This window comes from Oryctolagus cuniculus, chromosome X, assembly GCF_964237555.1.
Source record: "Oryctolagus cuniculus chromosome X, mOryCun1.1, whole genome shotgun sequence".
Classification (NCBI taxonomy): Eukaryota; Metazoa; Chordata; class Mammalia; order Lagomorpha; family Leporidae; genus Oryctolagus; species Oryctolagus cuniculus.
The window spans coordinates 111,969,214-111,985,384 of record NC_091453.1 but is presented as its reverse complement, the minus strand read 5'-3'; the positions used below and the strand labels follow the sequence as shown (position 1 = coordinate 111,985,384).

General features: G+C 39.0%; 1 protein-coding gene across 6 annotated transcripts in view; it reads right to left on the bottom strand.

Moving 5' to 3' along the window:
• The window catches only part of PHF6 (PHD finger protein 6), a 67,923-nt gene that overhangs the window by 39,580 nt on the left and 12,172 nt on the right, over positions 1 to 16,171 (bottom strand). For all 6 annotated transcript variants that reach the window (XM_070066649.1, XM_070066648.1, XM_008273229.4 and 3 more), the window contains 2 exons: positions 9,363 to 9,496; positions 8,649 to 8,692 (listed from right to left, as the gene is read on the bottom strand). In XM_070066649.1, the coding sequence (XP_069922750.1) occupies positions 8,649 to 8,692; positions 9,363 to 9,496 (178 nt within the window). The remainder of the gene's footprint in view (positions 1 to 8,648; positions 8,693 to 9,362; positions 9,497 to 16,171) is intronic.

Sequence of the window (16,171 nt, the reverse complement as noted above, 5' to 3'; positions counted from 1 at the left end):
TTCTCTCTTGCAAGTATCTCAAACCCCCTCATTCCTAACTTCTTTGCTGAATTCATTAACAAAACCTTAATTCTGAATTAGCCAAGTAACCACTTTATGCTACATCCAGGATGGGTACCACTACATAAGTTCATGCTTATCAGTCTCAACAAAGCCATCAATCTAGTCTGGAAACTTTACATTTCTTTAGGCAAACTTCTTTTCCTAGTCTTCACAGCTATTTTTTCAAATCCTCTCTTTTCTGCAATTTATAACCTCATTTCCTCCAGAGAAAACAGATCTGATAGGAGTTCCTTCCCTCCTATTATAGTGGAAATGTCCTCATCTTATCACTAGCCAATATTTTTGCTTGTGTGTTGAATCTTCTTTCCTGTACATTTTATCTCCTCTTAACTGTAGGATCCTTTCTCATGGGAAATTATATATCAACTAATTACCCTGTTAAAAAAGACAACTAAGTGAAACAGGCCAATGTGAAAAAGCTATATACTGTATGATTCCAACTATGTGACATTATGGAAAAAGCAAAACTATGGAAACAGTAAAAATATCATAGGTGGCCAAGGGTTAGGGGGAAGGAAGGGAAGAACAGGTGGAGCACAGGGGATTTTTAGGGCAGTGAAACTATGCACTATGATAATACAATGGTGGATCCGCGCTATTATACATGTGTCAAAATCTGTAGACCATACTACACCAAGAATGAACTCCAATGTAAACTGTGGACTTCAGGTGATAATGATGTGTCAATATTGATTTTTGATTGTAATAAATGTACCATACTGGTGAGGGATGCCAATGGTAGGGAAGGTTATATGTAGATACTGGGGAGGAAGGAGAGCAGACAGGAGATGTATGGGAACTCCGTACTTTCTGCTCAACTTTGCTATAAACCTAAAACTGCTCTAAAAATGAAGTCTATTAATAAAGAAAAAAAGCTATCCTTTAACTTCTTTCCAACTATTCCCTTGCTTCTTTACAAGCAAACATATTAGAAGGCTTATCTATGTCCCTTTTCTCCAAGTCTCATGTCTCATGTGCTCAGAAGTGCTTTATCAACATGGTTTCTGCCCCTACTACTCCACTCAAGCTATTGTGTAAGGTCACCAATGGCTCCATTGTCACCAAATCCTATAGATGGATGCTCTTTCAACTGCATACCAAGTTGACCATTTAGTCCCTTCTAGTTCTACTCTCCCTTCTCTTGGCTGCCAGGACTTAACAGGAACCTGAGTTTTCATCCTACCTCTCAAGCCATTCCTCTACCTCTCCCTTGACAGGCCCATCCTTCTATACTCAAAGTTCTTCAACAATCAGCCCTAGGCCCTCTCCTATTCTGAATTCTCTCCTTAAGGCATTTTCCTCCACTCACAGAGATAATTCTCTCTCACAATTTCTATTACCTAGTCAGTGTTAGTAAAATGGTACTACTGTCTTATCTGTGGCGCCATCTTAGGCTCTGGCCCTGTGGCCATTTTTTACAATAAGCTTCATTCTAAGCCCAGCCTGGCTCACTGGAAGTCAGGTGACCAAATGGCCCAATCACAAGCATCAGCTCCACCCCCACCCTAATGGGATCTGCTGCTTCCGCTTCCTGACCTCTGCAAAGCTATAGAGGACCTGTTCTCCCAGTATAGGCTGCTGCTCTCTCTGTGCACGGGGAGGCAGCCTGTCAGGTTTCCCCCACCCAACAATAAACCTTCTCCCTTACTCCAGTGTTTGGTGTGTTTTGTGGTGGCCTTTCCTTTCATTGGTGCAGAAACCCAGGACCAGGCACTTCTGTCGACCTTGCTCTCCCCTCAGGGATGGGAGCTGCTTTGGGATCCTGGATTTTTGCCAACCACAAAACAGTCCTTGTTACAGCCTCTAAGGTAGATTTTGCAGTCTCTGTTTTAATGTCACTGATTTATAGAGTTTTATAAAAGGAGTAGAATTCCATATGAATACAATTTTGATCTTAATTTAGATAGAGGTATGGTATAATACCAGCACCTTCACTTATCCAGGTGTTATTGCTAAATGTAAATTGGGTAAAGGCAGATGAGATAAATGTGTCTAAATGTAAACATTGTACCTCTTAACACCTTATAGTCTATAGAAAAACTATCTGGGTTTGCTAACATGTTCTCATAAATAGTCTATGTGACAATAGTTCAACACCACTTGAAAGTAACTAAGGTTACAATTCGATATGTTACCTTATTTAGAAAATGCTATCTTAATTTGGAGATTTCTAAAGGGTTATTTCAAAATGAAAATCAAGGAAATCAACAGGTGGAAAGCAAAAGCTATTATTTGACATAGAACTAGAATCTGATCCTCTGTTAAAGCAATGAAGTTTTTATAATATTTTGAAATCATCTTAAAAATCTGTTTAAAACCTGTAGCATCTCATTTTAATAGTTTTGTTTAATTGCTGACTCTGTTTTCTAGCCAGTTCCAGTAAGCTATTTTCTCTTCCCTAGTAGTGACTCTGTAAAAACTGTTCCAAGTTATGGGATATGATTCCATGCACTAGCTCTTAAAAAGGTTTTATTTTAGATTTTTGGAATGAGCAAAGAGACACAGATTTTGTGTTCTGTTTAAGTAATCTATTATGTTCTTTTAATGTCCCTGCTAAGTTCTGATTGTTTAAAACAGCTGAGTTTTTATTAAGAGTTATGGTTTGCTTAAATATATACTTATTCTAAAACATTTGAGTAATCACCTTGTATCAATGATCAAATCTGGTCTATATTTTGCCATGATGTTAAGGGATCCTGTTTCTACCAGATATTTTAAACCTCCTTGGCTTCCTTGACAGTCATTTAAAAAAAATCAAAATTCCAAATTCTTTGAACTTCGGTATTTCCAGCTGGGCCCCTGGAAATATCAAAGGATATATGTCTCTCATCTTGTAGAGACAGCAACTAATCAGGTTATTTGGATTGTATTACAGGTACTGTCAAGACATGAAGTCGTGCTAAATTTTAAGTTATGATAATGTAAAATGCTACTGATATAAACGTCCCAAAGTTAAAAAGTCTAATGATCTTGTACTACCAGACATGATGGTTATCTTAATAAGAACAGTCCAGAGGCCTAAAAGGAATCAATGTTTTGTAAAATCCTATCATAGACTTCTAGTTTAGACCATCAAAGATTAGAGATGGGACTTGAACACCTCCTTGCTTTGCATCCTCTAAAAGGTTTCCTCTGGTCTGCTTTAACAAAAACCAGGAGAAAGAGAAGGCTAGGCAGCAGAAGCATAGCAAAGATAGGTGGCAGGCCAATTAATGGCGGCTCTACAAAGTGATCTGCCATCAAGGAGACCCAACAGGCCAGCCCACTGCATTGGTTTATATGGAAAGTCAGGGCTTCAGCAGAAGTCAGCTTATGAAGAGCCCTGGCAGCTCTGCCAGCCAAGAGTTGGGTCGCTGGAAACAGAAATGCCCTGGAGTCAAAGGACACTAAGGTCAGAGCTGCAGGCCTAGTTGGCTTCAAGCTGAAAAGCCCTTCACTCTGCCCAGCTTTCAAAGTAGCAATTGCTGCTGAGGGGACAGCCAAGTAGGGTCAGCAACATTGCAGGCAGAACTGTAAATTTCTTGTTAGAGATGTCACCTGCCTTTACGTGGCCAGCTCTCCTCCCAGGCCAGCAAGGTAATGGAAGTCAACAGAGTGCTTTCCCCAAGGACGTTCACACCTCCCTTATGATGTACCCCATGTAAAGAGAAAAACAAGCCTGGGCTTCATGACTGGCAAGGCCTTAAAACCTACTTGATTATTATCAACCCCCTTCTGTCAGGTTCTATTTGCCTCTCAATTGGAAAACTTATTCATGGTTTAGACAGCACCTTTCTTACTCTACATCAATGGCTCTACTCCTGACCCATGTGTATTGATAGACCTCTCCCTGCCACTTAACATTGTATGATTACTCAGAACTTTTTCTACAAATAAACTTCTCCTCTCTCCCTCCCTATGGAGCCCCCTCCCCCACTTAGTTAATGCTGCCCTTAGGACCATTGGCTGCTATTCTCTCTCTCTTTTTTAAAGATTTATTTTATTTATTTAAAAGACAGAGTTATGGAGAGAGGTAGAGCCACAGAGAAAGGTCTTCCATCCGCTGGTTCACTCCCCAGATGGCCACAACGGGCCGGAGCTGCACCAATCCGAAGCCAGGAGCCAGGAGTTTCTTCCTGGACTCTCACACGGGTGCAGGGGCCCAAGGACTTGGGCCATCTTCTACTGCTCTCCCAGGCCATAGCAGAGAGCTGGATCAGAAGAGGAGCAGCCGGGACTAGAACTGGCACCCATGTGGGATGCCGGCACTTCAGGCCAGGGCATTAACCCACTGCGCCACAGCGCCGGCCCCAGCTGCTATTCTCACCCTAGCTTTTATACTACATTGTCAGTTTAAGTTTTTACAGGAAGTGATAATGGAATGAACCAAACCCTTCACCAACCAGGTGGTCAACCAAATGCTACTACAGGGATATACTCAGCTCCCCACCCAGGACATCATGACTTCAGATATCGCCCCATGTCAGCAGGAAGCAGCTCTAGACGATAATCATCATCCCTCCACCCCTCCTGGACTTCTGGGCCAATGTAATCCCATACAACATTTGCTTTATAAAAAACAAAAGGGGGAAATATTAGTAAAATGGTATGTTCTTATCTGTGGCGCCATCTTGGGCTCTGGCCCCTTCGCCATTTTGTACAATAAGCTTCATTCTTTGCCCAGCCTGGCTTACTAGAAGTCAGGTGACCAAATGGCCCAATCAAAGCATCAGCCCCACCCTGTCAATCACTTCTTATCCTTATGATAATAGCCAAAAATCTTTATCAATCGGACCCATGCATTCTTCTCCCAATCTCTGTGCCACTCTATCTACCTTTTACTTTCATTGCTTTTTAAAAATTAGTCCTTTGAAAACATCCAGTTACTTTCCACCTGTAAGATTTTGTTCTGCACAGAATGCCCCTCCAACTTTATTTGCTTCAGACTTAATTTAAATCAAACTCTTAAGTTCCTTTCCAACATGTGCTAATGATCCCCAGTATTTTTCATTCTTGGCATTTATTCCAGTTACCAAAAACTGTGCAATTATTTACCAAATGCACATCCCTCAAATTATACTTCAAGGTCTTTGGGGTCAGATACCTATATCCTCAATTACCTAACAGGCCTGGGCAACATGAATTTACCAATCTGCGTATAATTCCAGAGGGACCCTACACTCATTAGGCTGCTGCATTTGACAGGGGAGATATGTTTTGAATCAGAAATGCTTTTGTGCACATTTCAAGCCAGTCTATAGGCAGTCTATGTTAAGGCCATCACCACTAACCAGTAAATATATAGTTCTGGGACTGGCATTTTAATAATCTAGTGACATAGTAACAGCTTAAAATTTTATCCACATAGCTAAATATCTTGGACTGTAAACAAAATGTTCCTACAAATTCACAGTCCATTTTTATCTGGTGGGTTTTAGGTATTTAATATTCAGTAGTATTTTATGTAAGGTGGGGAAATTAAATTGCTATAATATGCAATTATTCTCAAATTTAATATTTTCCAAAAATAGTTCTTGTTATATAAAGCTGACTGACTGAATTACATAGTGTTTATCATACTTTAAATATTAGCAAAGTTCTGAGCCACAGAAGCAAATGATGAGACTAGAGACCAGCATAATACAGTTCTGAAGAGAATCCCTTAAACAGCACCTCCCACAATCCTGTAACACCCCTTCCCCGTCACAAATCATAACCACAGAGCAGAAACGTGCTTTTCATCTGAACAGCTGGAAGTTCGGTTTCTGACAAAGCACTCACTATAAAATAAATCTGAGCTAGATAAATGTGATAAAAGCTAAAAGTCAATAATACAAACTCTGTTACATGGCAAAATTATGCTTTAAGAGGTAAGCACTTGGCATAGCAGTTAAGATTGTAGCTTCGGGGGCTGGCGCTGCGGTGTGGTATAGTAGGTTAATCCTCCGCCTGTGGTGCCAGCATCCCATATGAGTGCTGGTTCTAGTCCTGGCTGCTCCTCTTCCCATCCAGCTCTCTGCTATGGCCTGTGAGCAGAAGATGGCCCAAGCACTTGGGCCCCTGCACCAGCATGGGAGATCTGGAAGAAGCTCCTGGCTTCTGGCATCGAATCGGCTCAGCTCCAGCCATTGCAGTCAATTGGGGAGTAAACCAGCGGATGGAAGATCTTTCTCTCTGTCTGCCCCTCTCACTGTAACAGTACCTCCCAGATAAATAAATAAAAATCTTAAGAAAAAAAAAAAGATGTGGCTTGAGATGCCCACATCTCATATCAGAGTGCCTGGGATCAAGTCCTGACTCTTCTTCCAATTAAAGCTTCCCTGAGAAGCAGCAGGTGATGACTCAAGTACCTGGGTCCCTGCCACTCATGTGGCAGACCCAGACTGAGTTGTGGGCCTCTGCCATAGGGTTGGCCCAGCTCTAGCTGCTGTGGGCATTTGGGGAGTGAGCCAATAGATAGAAGATATCTGTCACTCTTTCTGCCTTTCAAATGAATAAAAAAATTTTTTTAAAGATTTATTTATTTATTTGAAAAGCAGAGTTAGAGAGGCAGAGGGAGAGAGAGAGATAGGTCTTCCATCTGCTGGTTCACTCCCCAAATGGCCACAATGGCCAGAGCTGGGCTGATCCGAAGTCAGGAGCCAGGAGCTTCTTCCTGGTCTCCCACACAGGTGCAGGGGCCCAAGCACTTGGGCCATCTTCTACTGCTTTCACAGGCCATTGCAGAGAGCTGGATAGGAAGTGGAGCAGCCAGGACTTGAACGTAGCACCCATATGGGATGTCAGCACTGCAAGCAGCAGCTTTACCCACTACACCATAGTGCTGGCACCAAATAAATAAAAATTTTAAAATAATAAATCATGCTTCAAGTTCTACAATATGAGTATAAACACATTTATATATACTAATGACATAAGAGACCCCTAACATTCCACGGAAGTGTACATTGAGCCCAAAATTCAAATACATTGTCATCAGAAATGTGAGACTGTTGTAATACCACCAGTTTCATTAAAAAAAAAGTTGCCTTGAAAAGTACAAACTTAGATCTCTTTCACTAATAAATTCACAGCAAACAAGTAGTCAAAATTATTCTACACACTTTATATAGTCTGCAGTGACTTTTCTCTACCACTAGATGGTATGATCAGCTTTAGAAACCTAGGGAATAAAAATGCCAGCTGGCTATTTATTAGTAATCAGTATATTTTAATCATTCTTCTTAAATGTCTCAAATATCCAGTCCCAGGATGCTCATATTGTATTCACCAAATCAGGAGTTTAAAAGCTCAACTAACCTATATGGCACTATAATCTTATAGAGTATCAAGTAATACAGTTAAAATGTGAAGTAATGAAAGGTAAGAAAGCTTACTCTGTTTTGCAAAAGATTTTTCAATTCTAGAACTGAGGAGAAAATGGAAGAAAGAAATATAAAGGCTTTCCAGTCACAAAATTTTACTTCAAAAACATTTTGTTCTTATTATTTAACTAGTGTAACTTAAAGACTAGTTCTTGCTAAAGACTATTTTTTTTTGGACAGGCAGAGTGGACAGTGAGAGAGAGAGACAGAGAGAAAGGTCTTCCTTTGCTGTTGGTTCACCCTCCAATGGCCGCTGCGGCCGGTGCGCTGCGGCCGGTGCACCGCGCTGATCTGATGGCAGGAGCCAGGTACTTCTCCTGGTCTCCCATGGGGTGCAGGGCCCAAGCACTTGGGCCATCCTCCACTGCACTCCCTGGCCACAGCAGAGAGCTGGCCTGGAAGAGGGGCAACCGGGACAGGATCTGGCGCCCCGACCGGGACTAGAACCCGGTGTGCCGGCGCCGCAAGGTGGAGGATTAGCCTAGTGAGCCACGGCGCCGGCCTTAAATTTACTTCTAAACACGTCTAAACTTAGGGTACTAGTTCCCTAGACACTAGTCCCCACTCATCAGTAGAGGACACATTCCAAGACCCCCCGGTGGGTGCCTGAAATCACAGACAGTACTCAACCCTGTATATACTGTTTCTCCTGTATATACATACATATCTCTGATAAAGTTTAACTTATAAATTAAACATATTAAAAGATTAACAATTAATACAACAATTATACCAATGTATAGTAATGAGTAATTTTAAATGTATGAACTATTTCTGGAATTTTCCATCTAGTATTTTCAGACTATGATTTACTGAGGGTAGCAGACACTGCAGAAAGTGAAACTGCAGATAAAGGATGGGACTACTGCACAATCTGAATAAATGTTTAATAGAAAGGCTGGTGATCTCAAAATGTATTAGTATTCCCAAGTTAACATTACTTATAACAGATGCTAACAAGGATTCCAGTTACTACCCTTACAGAAACACAATACCACTAGATCATTCCTTCCTAAAGAGATATAAATTTTCAATACACATTTTGCAAGAACTTTGGGATAAAAGTTTTCTTAGAAATTCTGATCTTTTCCCACTATATACATTAGTTTATTCTAATGCTTTTGTCAATTCATTTAAATATACTTAATAATGAGACATATTTTATGGTAAAAATTAATGTATAATTCACTCGTATTTTACTCAAAATTCTTCTCAAAACTGAAAAGTGGCTGAATGACATACCTTCAGAGTTATGTGCAGTTTTCTTATGTTTTCGGCAATAAACCCTATAAAAAAGGAAGATACAGAAAATTATCAAGTACACAAACAAAATGAAATTCAGTTTTTGGTCATTGCTATTAGAACTCACAATAATATAGTCATAATGTGCTCTAATTTTATTTATTTTTATTTTTTGAACGCAGACAGAGAGAGAGAGAGAGACAGAAACAAAGGCAGTGACACAGAGATCTTCATCAGCTGTTTCATTCCCTAAATGCCTCCCACAGACCAGGGTTGGACCAGGCAGAAGACAAGAAGCTTGGAACTCAATCAAGTCTCCCACGTGGGTGGCAAGGACCCAAGTACTTGAGTCATCATCTGCTGCCTCTCAGGGTAAGCATTCAAACAAAGCTGGAATTGGAAGCAGAGCTGGGACTGAAGCCAAGGCACTCTGATAGGGCACAAGAGCATCCCACGTGGCATCACTGCAGCAAATGTTTGTCCCTAAACTCATTTTACAAAATAAGAAAAATGAGCAATGTACTTTATCCCATTCACAAGCTGGCTGAAAACATCTTGCTATGAAATTTCTTGTATCAACTTTGAGCATTAAACCCCTTATCAAAAATATTCTTCACGATGAGGATAAAATACTCCACAATGTGAAACATCTTTACAAATGCCTAAAGAAGATATGACTGTTCAAAGAAACTTAAAGAGAAGTCAAATAATTACATGTAAATTCCTTGTGAAGGTTTCTCTCGGATTTGAGCTTTATCATGCAATGCACAGTGGTAGTGGTATGTCCTATGACATGTTTTCACATCACAGCCAATGGTTGCTCCAGGACAGTGGCACAAAGAACACATCTACAGCAAAACAACAAAGTATTATTAGCAGTATGTGATTTTTCTGAGGCCATGGTATCAGGTTAGAGGCATATCAATTTCTGTCAAGAAAAACAAACTGGTTATTGAAAAATTTTGCAATTAATAATGCTACTTTTCTTTCCTAGAAATAATTCTTCTAAGGGTATTTTTTCCTCATATTAAACACTGACAAGAATCAATGGGACATTATTAATGTCTATTATTTCATTGTGGTCAAGAAAAAAGTTGAAATACAGATCAGGAACATGAGCTATACACAACATTACAAAAGGATCAGACCTTGGGGAAAATGTCTCCTCATACCTGAAAATTTTTTGAAATTTCCACTTAATCAATGAGAATCTTTGGGGGGGAAAAGCCTCATACACTATTTAGGAACCTGGTAAAATCAACTTAACGTGAAGGAATGAGAGGAGATAAAAGAATTAGGTAATTTTTTAAATATATTGAGCTCTGAGAATATTTTGTGGAATCAAGTTGATTGCACTGTAAAAATGTGCTCACCTACTTCAATTTAATCAGGTACTTACCTTTTGACATATACATACAACAGTCTTTTAAGGTATTTTAATATACTTTACCTCCTAAATTTAATGGATAATTCATATTGATTAACTAGCTCATATTCTAGATTTAAAAAACTTTCTTTTTAAAAAAGTATGTAACAGTGCTTGTTAGTGGTTTTGATTCACATAGTGAGGTGTACTGTGTAAGCAGACTTTTACCGAAGCTGTAAGATAAATATGAAACACTATTAATTTGTTTCTTGGTTGCTAGATACCTCATTCTAAACTGTTCTCAGTCCTCTTTATTAATTTGAACATAAAGCACACTTACTATCCTAACTCTTGCATTTCTTTGCCTCTAAGCAATTCTGATGTACCAAGAGGCTAATACAAATTGCAATGAAATTTCTTACATTTCTCTAAGCAAGTCAAACACTCAAACTCTCAGTGACACTATCATTTAAAAATATTCATATCTAAGTCAGAAACAGAACCACTCTCGATACAGGTACTTCCCAGAAAACATGAGGGCCAGTACCCATTATTAGTACTTGAGAAAGACCTCACTTCCTTAAATAAATACAGAAGCTTCAAGTATTACTGTAAGAAGACATACTCTGCCAAATTATCAAGCGGGGAAAGGTTTTGGATGGTTTATAAATTCTTAAGGAGGAAGAACATCTGTATGAAAGCTTAATCATAAAGCTCTATTATTTTAGGGAATCACATTTTTGACCAAAAACCAGACTAATTATAGAAATTTTTTAGAAAACAAAAAAACTTTAAAAAATCATTCATACTCACCAAGCAGATGCCTTATAGTGTTATGATGCTTACATGAATTCTGCACACACTATTTTGCAACCTACTTTTTAAACAGTTAATAAATTCAATGTTACCCCACCTCATTAAGGACTCTACAGTAAGTAGTTTACCTTAAAATGCATCTACAATGGATTCAGATAGTTACATCTGGAACACACATCGCTGAATTCAATTAGTAAGCAAAACTGAAAGGAGAGCTGCTGTTAAAAATACTGTGTTGAGCTCAATGCTGGAAAGACAGTGGGCTAGGCACACTCCTGTGCTGCAAAGTAATTTGCCTTACTTATTGGAGAGCTTTTTAAAAGTTTATATTCTCTGATCTAGTAATTTTACTTCCATAAATCTGGACTAAAAAAGTTGGATCCAAACAAATATATTTACCAACACAGTCATTGTAGGATTGTTTAAAACAACCCCAAATGGAAAACAACTCACGAAAAATAAGTGAAAGATGTTCAATAAATCATAGCACATCTGTTTGAAGCAATAATCTATTAACCACTCTTTCAAAGATATTTTAATGGCATGAGAAAAGGCTGACATGTGCTAAGTGAAAAAATTAGGCAGATATAAAACTATGTGAATCATGATCACAATTATGTTTGTAACATATATTCTTTGAAAGTAAATGGAAGTAAATAAAGCAAAATGCCGAAGTGCTCTCTCTGAGTGGTTGGTTTTCCCTATTATTTTGTGATTTTTCCACAATGGGCAAAAGTACTTTTATATGCAAAAAATTTAAAAAACATTATAAATACTCTAAAAATTACTTTCAATACCCATCTCTCTGGTGTGAATGAAAAGGAAACTGAAAACCCAACATATATCAAAAACAGTTTTTTGGCTGCTTATAAATTCAATTCTTCCCAGAGTAACTGGTTTCAGCTGCTATAGTAAAAAAAGCAATTTTGCAAATAACCAGTTAACTATAGCAATTTAAAAAGTGAGAGAAAGTGTATTTTATTTTTATTGTCAGTCTCACTCAAGGAAGAGAAAGACATTGCAATAAAAATATTTTCAGTGTGGAAAATTCTTCTCAAGCATTTTGCTGAATTAAAATTCACAGGATCTAATTCATGTAGTGTTCATATACAAAGAATCAAATTTTTGGCAAGGTACTAACAAAATTGCAAAAATTATCCATAATTAAATTCAAATAAAATATTACATTTCTTCGCTTACCTATCTAAGCAAAAAGCAAAAATAACTGTTATCTTTCAGTCTACTACCCTATATTCCAATCCCTGAAACAATCCTTTTCCTGGAACTCCTTCACGACTTACCATATGAAGTGCTCATTTTTGACTCTCACCATTTTATCCCCTTAGATGGCTAATTGTCTTTATAAATATATAAATTTTATTGAATGCCTTCTATACTGAAATTTTTGAAGATTAAAGCTGTTTTATAAAGTAGTGCTCAATAAATCTGTTGATTGTAAGCTGTTATTGAAGATTTTCAAAATCTTGTGGCATCTTTTTTTCTCATTCACATTTCCAATACCTGCAGATTTAACATAATTATCTTCAGGGACTTCTAAAAATATATAAACAGTCTGTCTAGGATTGAGAAAAATAAAACTGTGGAGAATGATCCAGTTGAACAGGCACAGAATGAGCGTTTGGGGAAAAAAAATTAGCTCTGCTATAAACAAAGCTGAGAACTAAGAAGAGATAAAAAGAAAAATTTAAAAAGGTGAAAAATAGATAGCTGGCTAGTAGCTTTTTTTAAAACTGTAGGAACTAACAAAAAAAAAGATACCTGCTCTTGGAAAAAAAGTAGAACTAGAAAATGGGATCTCCACTACTACCACCATCTCCACTGCTACATTAAGGCACCAGTTGGTTGGACCCAAATAATGGTATCCCCCTTCATACGAAACATTCGCTCTCCAATTCACCATTCCTCATGGCCCTCAACAGAACTGATAGCTGCCATTCATCATCATGCTTGCACTGTACCCATGGCTCCCTCCATGTGGGGAAATGAAAGTTAACGTGACGAGAATACCTTCTTCAAAAACAATGGTAGACTTCGCCCCACTGCCAAAAAAAGGCCTGACCCACATATCAGATATTTTCTTGAGAGCTTCTTTCTTTCTGTCAACACACATATAAAGGTTACATAGAAATAAGAATGATCTCAAAATATCCTGCTAGTGTCCTAATGTGAAGTTCTTGATTTAAACAGATTTACTCTCCTATTAGTTTGCTACCTTAGTAGGCCTAGTGAACCTCAATACCAGTTCCAAATTGGGGAGATTTGAAAAGGCAACTTCATCCTCTTATAGGTCTCTGTGTGGCATCTCTATACTGCTGTTAGAAGCTACACTAACTTAAAGGTAAGTTGTGCTACAAATCAGTTTCAAGGAGCTGACCCACAGATGAAAGAGGAACTAAGTCACATATGAGAGTGGGTACAAGGAACTATCAGGACCATGACTTAGTTAAAGTCTGGTAGGAATCAGAGTTTGGGACATAGCTGTTCCTCAGGCACCTGAATTACACCAGGACTGAAATTTAGTTTGCAAAATGAAATCTTAAGTAATGAAAGGAAAAATATTGCTTTCTAGCTAAGAGGCAGTAAAACTAGAATGAGATGGCCAACTTCTAGGGTATGCAGCAAAAGGCTCTTCGGGAAAAGCTTCAATCTGATGTCTAGATAGAGCCACATGGAACCCAGGGAGGAAGCACTCCCTACAATTTAGCTTTGCCCAGCTTACTTGCTGTATATCTACTACACATGTCAGTAAGTAATTACAGGTGTTCAGATATAAATTCTCAAAGTATTGTAGTTACTACTCTCAAAACACCTGCTCCAAGAAAACAGCTACAAATGCACAGTGACTGCAAAGGAAGGTACAACAACAGGCCATGTTCTTGAGCCTGTAGGCAAAGAAAAAAATGACAAAAGTACTGGTAGTAGATGACAGGATACTGTGGATATTTTCACAGGAGATCAGAATCAAAAAGAAGTGGGAACAGCTCACCTCACACAGGTGCTTAGTTTTTGGTTTTATTAACAGATAACACTATCTCCAGTTAAAAAACAGAAAGCAGAATAGTGAATTGGGTTAAGTTTTCAGAGATGTCCCCCTTTTTTTCTTTGACAGGCAGAGTGGATAGAGAGAGACAGAAAGGTTTTCCTTTTGCCGTTGATTCACCCTCCAATGGCCGCCACGGCTGGCGCACTGCGGCCAGCGCACCGCGCTGATCTGAAGGCAGGAGCCAGGTGCTTCTCCTGGTCTCCCATGGGGTGCAGGGCCCAAGCACTTGGGCCATCCTCCACTGCACTCCCTGGCCACAGCAGAGAGCTGGCCTGGAAGGGGGGCAACCGGGACAGAATCCGGCGCCCCAACCAGGACTAGAACCCGGTGTGCCGGCGCCGCTAGGTGGAGGAGTAGCCTATTGAGCCGCAGCGCCGGCCAGAGAGATGGCCTTTCAAATCGTACTTAACTCCAGGTTCATTGCTTTATGGTAACTCCACGCATATCCAACATAGAGAATAGGGTGCCCTCTGAATTACTGGCTGACAGTTGCCTGGTTTATTAAAAATTCCTTTTAAAAAGTATGCATGGGAGGGTGGAATATGAATTCATTAACTGTTTTTGTTTAATCCTACAGCTACTATTTTAAAAAGCCCAGCATTTTAATATCATAAAAACACCAACATAAAAACATTAACATAACATTGCTTAAAAGGTCTAAATGGAAAAAAGCAACAATGAAATCCAAAAGCTGTCAAAGTCATTGAAAAGTGACAGGTTGCTTGAAAACCACATTAGGACCTTAAATTCTAGGCACTTCTAAAAAAATGAGGTAACTGAAAATTACTTGCTAAGTTTTTAATGGTATAACAGAGTAAGTCTAAGTACTTATTAAATACATCATTTCGGGAGTCTTGAAGCTAGAGGGAAGTGAACTGAGCCTGTCAGGTTCTTACTTAACCTAATCTTCCAATCTTGTTTGGAGTAACATATATTCCAACTCCATATAACATTTGGATCGCCGGCGCCGTGGCTCAATAGGCTAATCCTCCACCTTGCGGCGCCGGCACACTGGGTTCTAGTCCTGGTCGGGGCGCCGGATTCTGTCCCGGTTGCCCCTCTTCCAGGCCAGCTCTCTGCTGTGGCCAGGGAGTGCAGTGGAGGATGGCCCAAGTCTTTGGGCCCTGCACCCCATGGGAGACCAGGAGAAGCACCTGGCTCCTGCCTTCAGATCAGCGCGGTGCGCTGGCCACAGCGCACCAGCCGTGGCGGCCATTGGAGGGTGAACCAATGGCAAAGGAAGACCTTTCTCTCTGTCTCTCTCTCTCACTGTCCACTCTGCCTGTAAAAAAATAAAAAACATTTGGATCAGAATAAATAAGGAATATAAATTCTCTTATTGGAATGTGTGAAATCTTGTTTTCCATATTTTCTAAGATACGGGTTTCTTGCTACATGCTGTATTTAATTTCTGAAGTACTCTACCCAACTAAATATGAAGACAGTCCCCAAAGCAAGACATCATAAATTATTTTGTATCATTGGTTTTGGTTCTCCCCCATTAGCATAAATAAATGAGAATTATGTAATGACATAAATTTATAGTATTCCCAATTACAAAAAAACATTAAATGAAGGCAAGGGAAAAATGGTGCATTTAAAAAAAACTTATTCGGTAATAATCAAAGACACAATTTTCTCCATCATTAGACTTAATGTTTCTCTTTAGCCTTTTGGTTATTCTTCGTTACCTTAAAAGTAAAGTTCATTTTAACATAAATGACAAGTAAAATACTTGCATACATTAAAATTAATCTGCATGCCATAGTTGGAGTTTTGTAAAAAAATTCCTATGAATACATTCATAACGCATGTACACAGATGATAATGGGGTCACTGAGCAAATCTTCAAAAAATGAAATCTACCTTCCCTCCCCAAATAACTTAAGGCAAACCTCCTGTAGGTCCAATTCAGCCCACCACTTCATTGTGTAAATAAAATTTTATTGGATTACAGCTGTGCTCATTTCTTTGTGTATTGTCTGTGATTTTAACTGAGCTCATGTGGCTTGCAAAGTCTTAGTATTTATTATCTGGTCCTTTACAGAAAAATGTTGCTAACCACTATCCTAAAACAATGATCTATGGCAAAACCAGTGCATCAAAAATCACCTGGGAACTCTTTTTAAAAGATACCTGACTGCAATTCACCTCTTGCCCCCCCAATTTAGTGAAGCTGCTTAGGTACCATTGCTCTAAGGATTTAGTAGCACCAATAGTCACCTAGCATCTTCTGCTTCTACATATGCAGACAGCAAGGTGGTGGTGAGTGCTCCA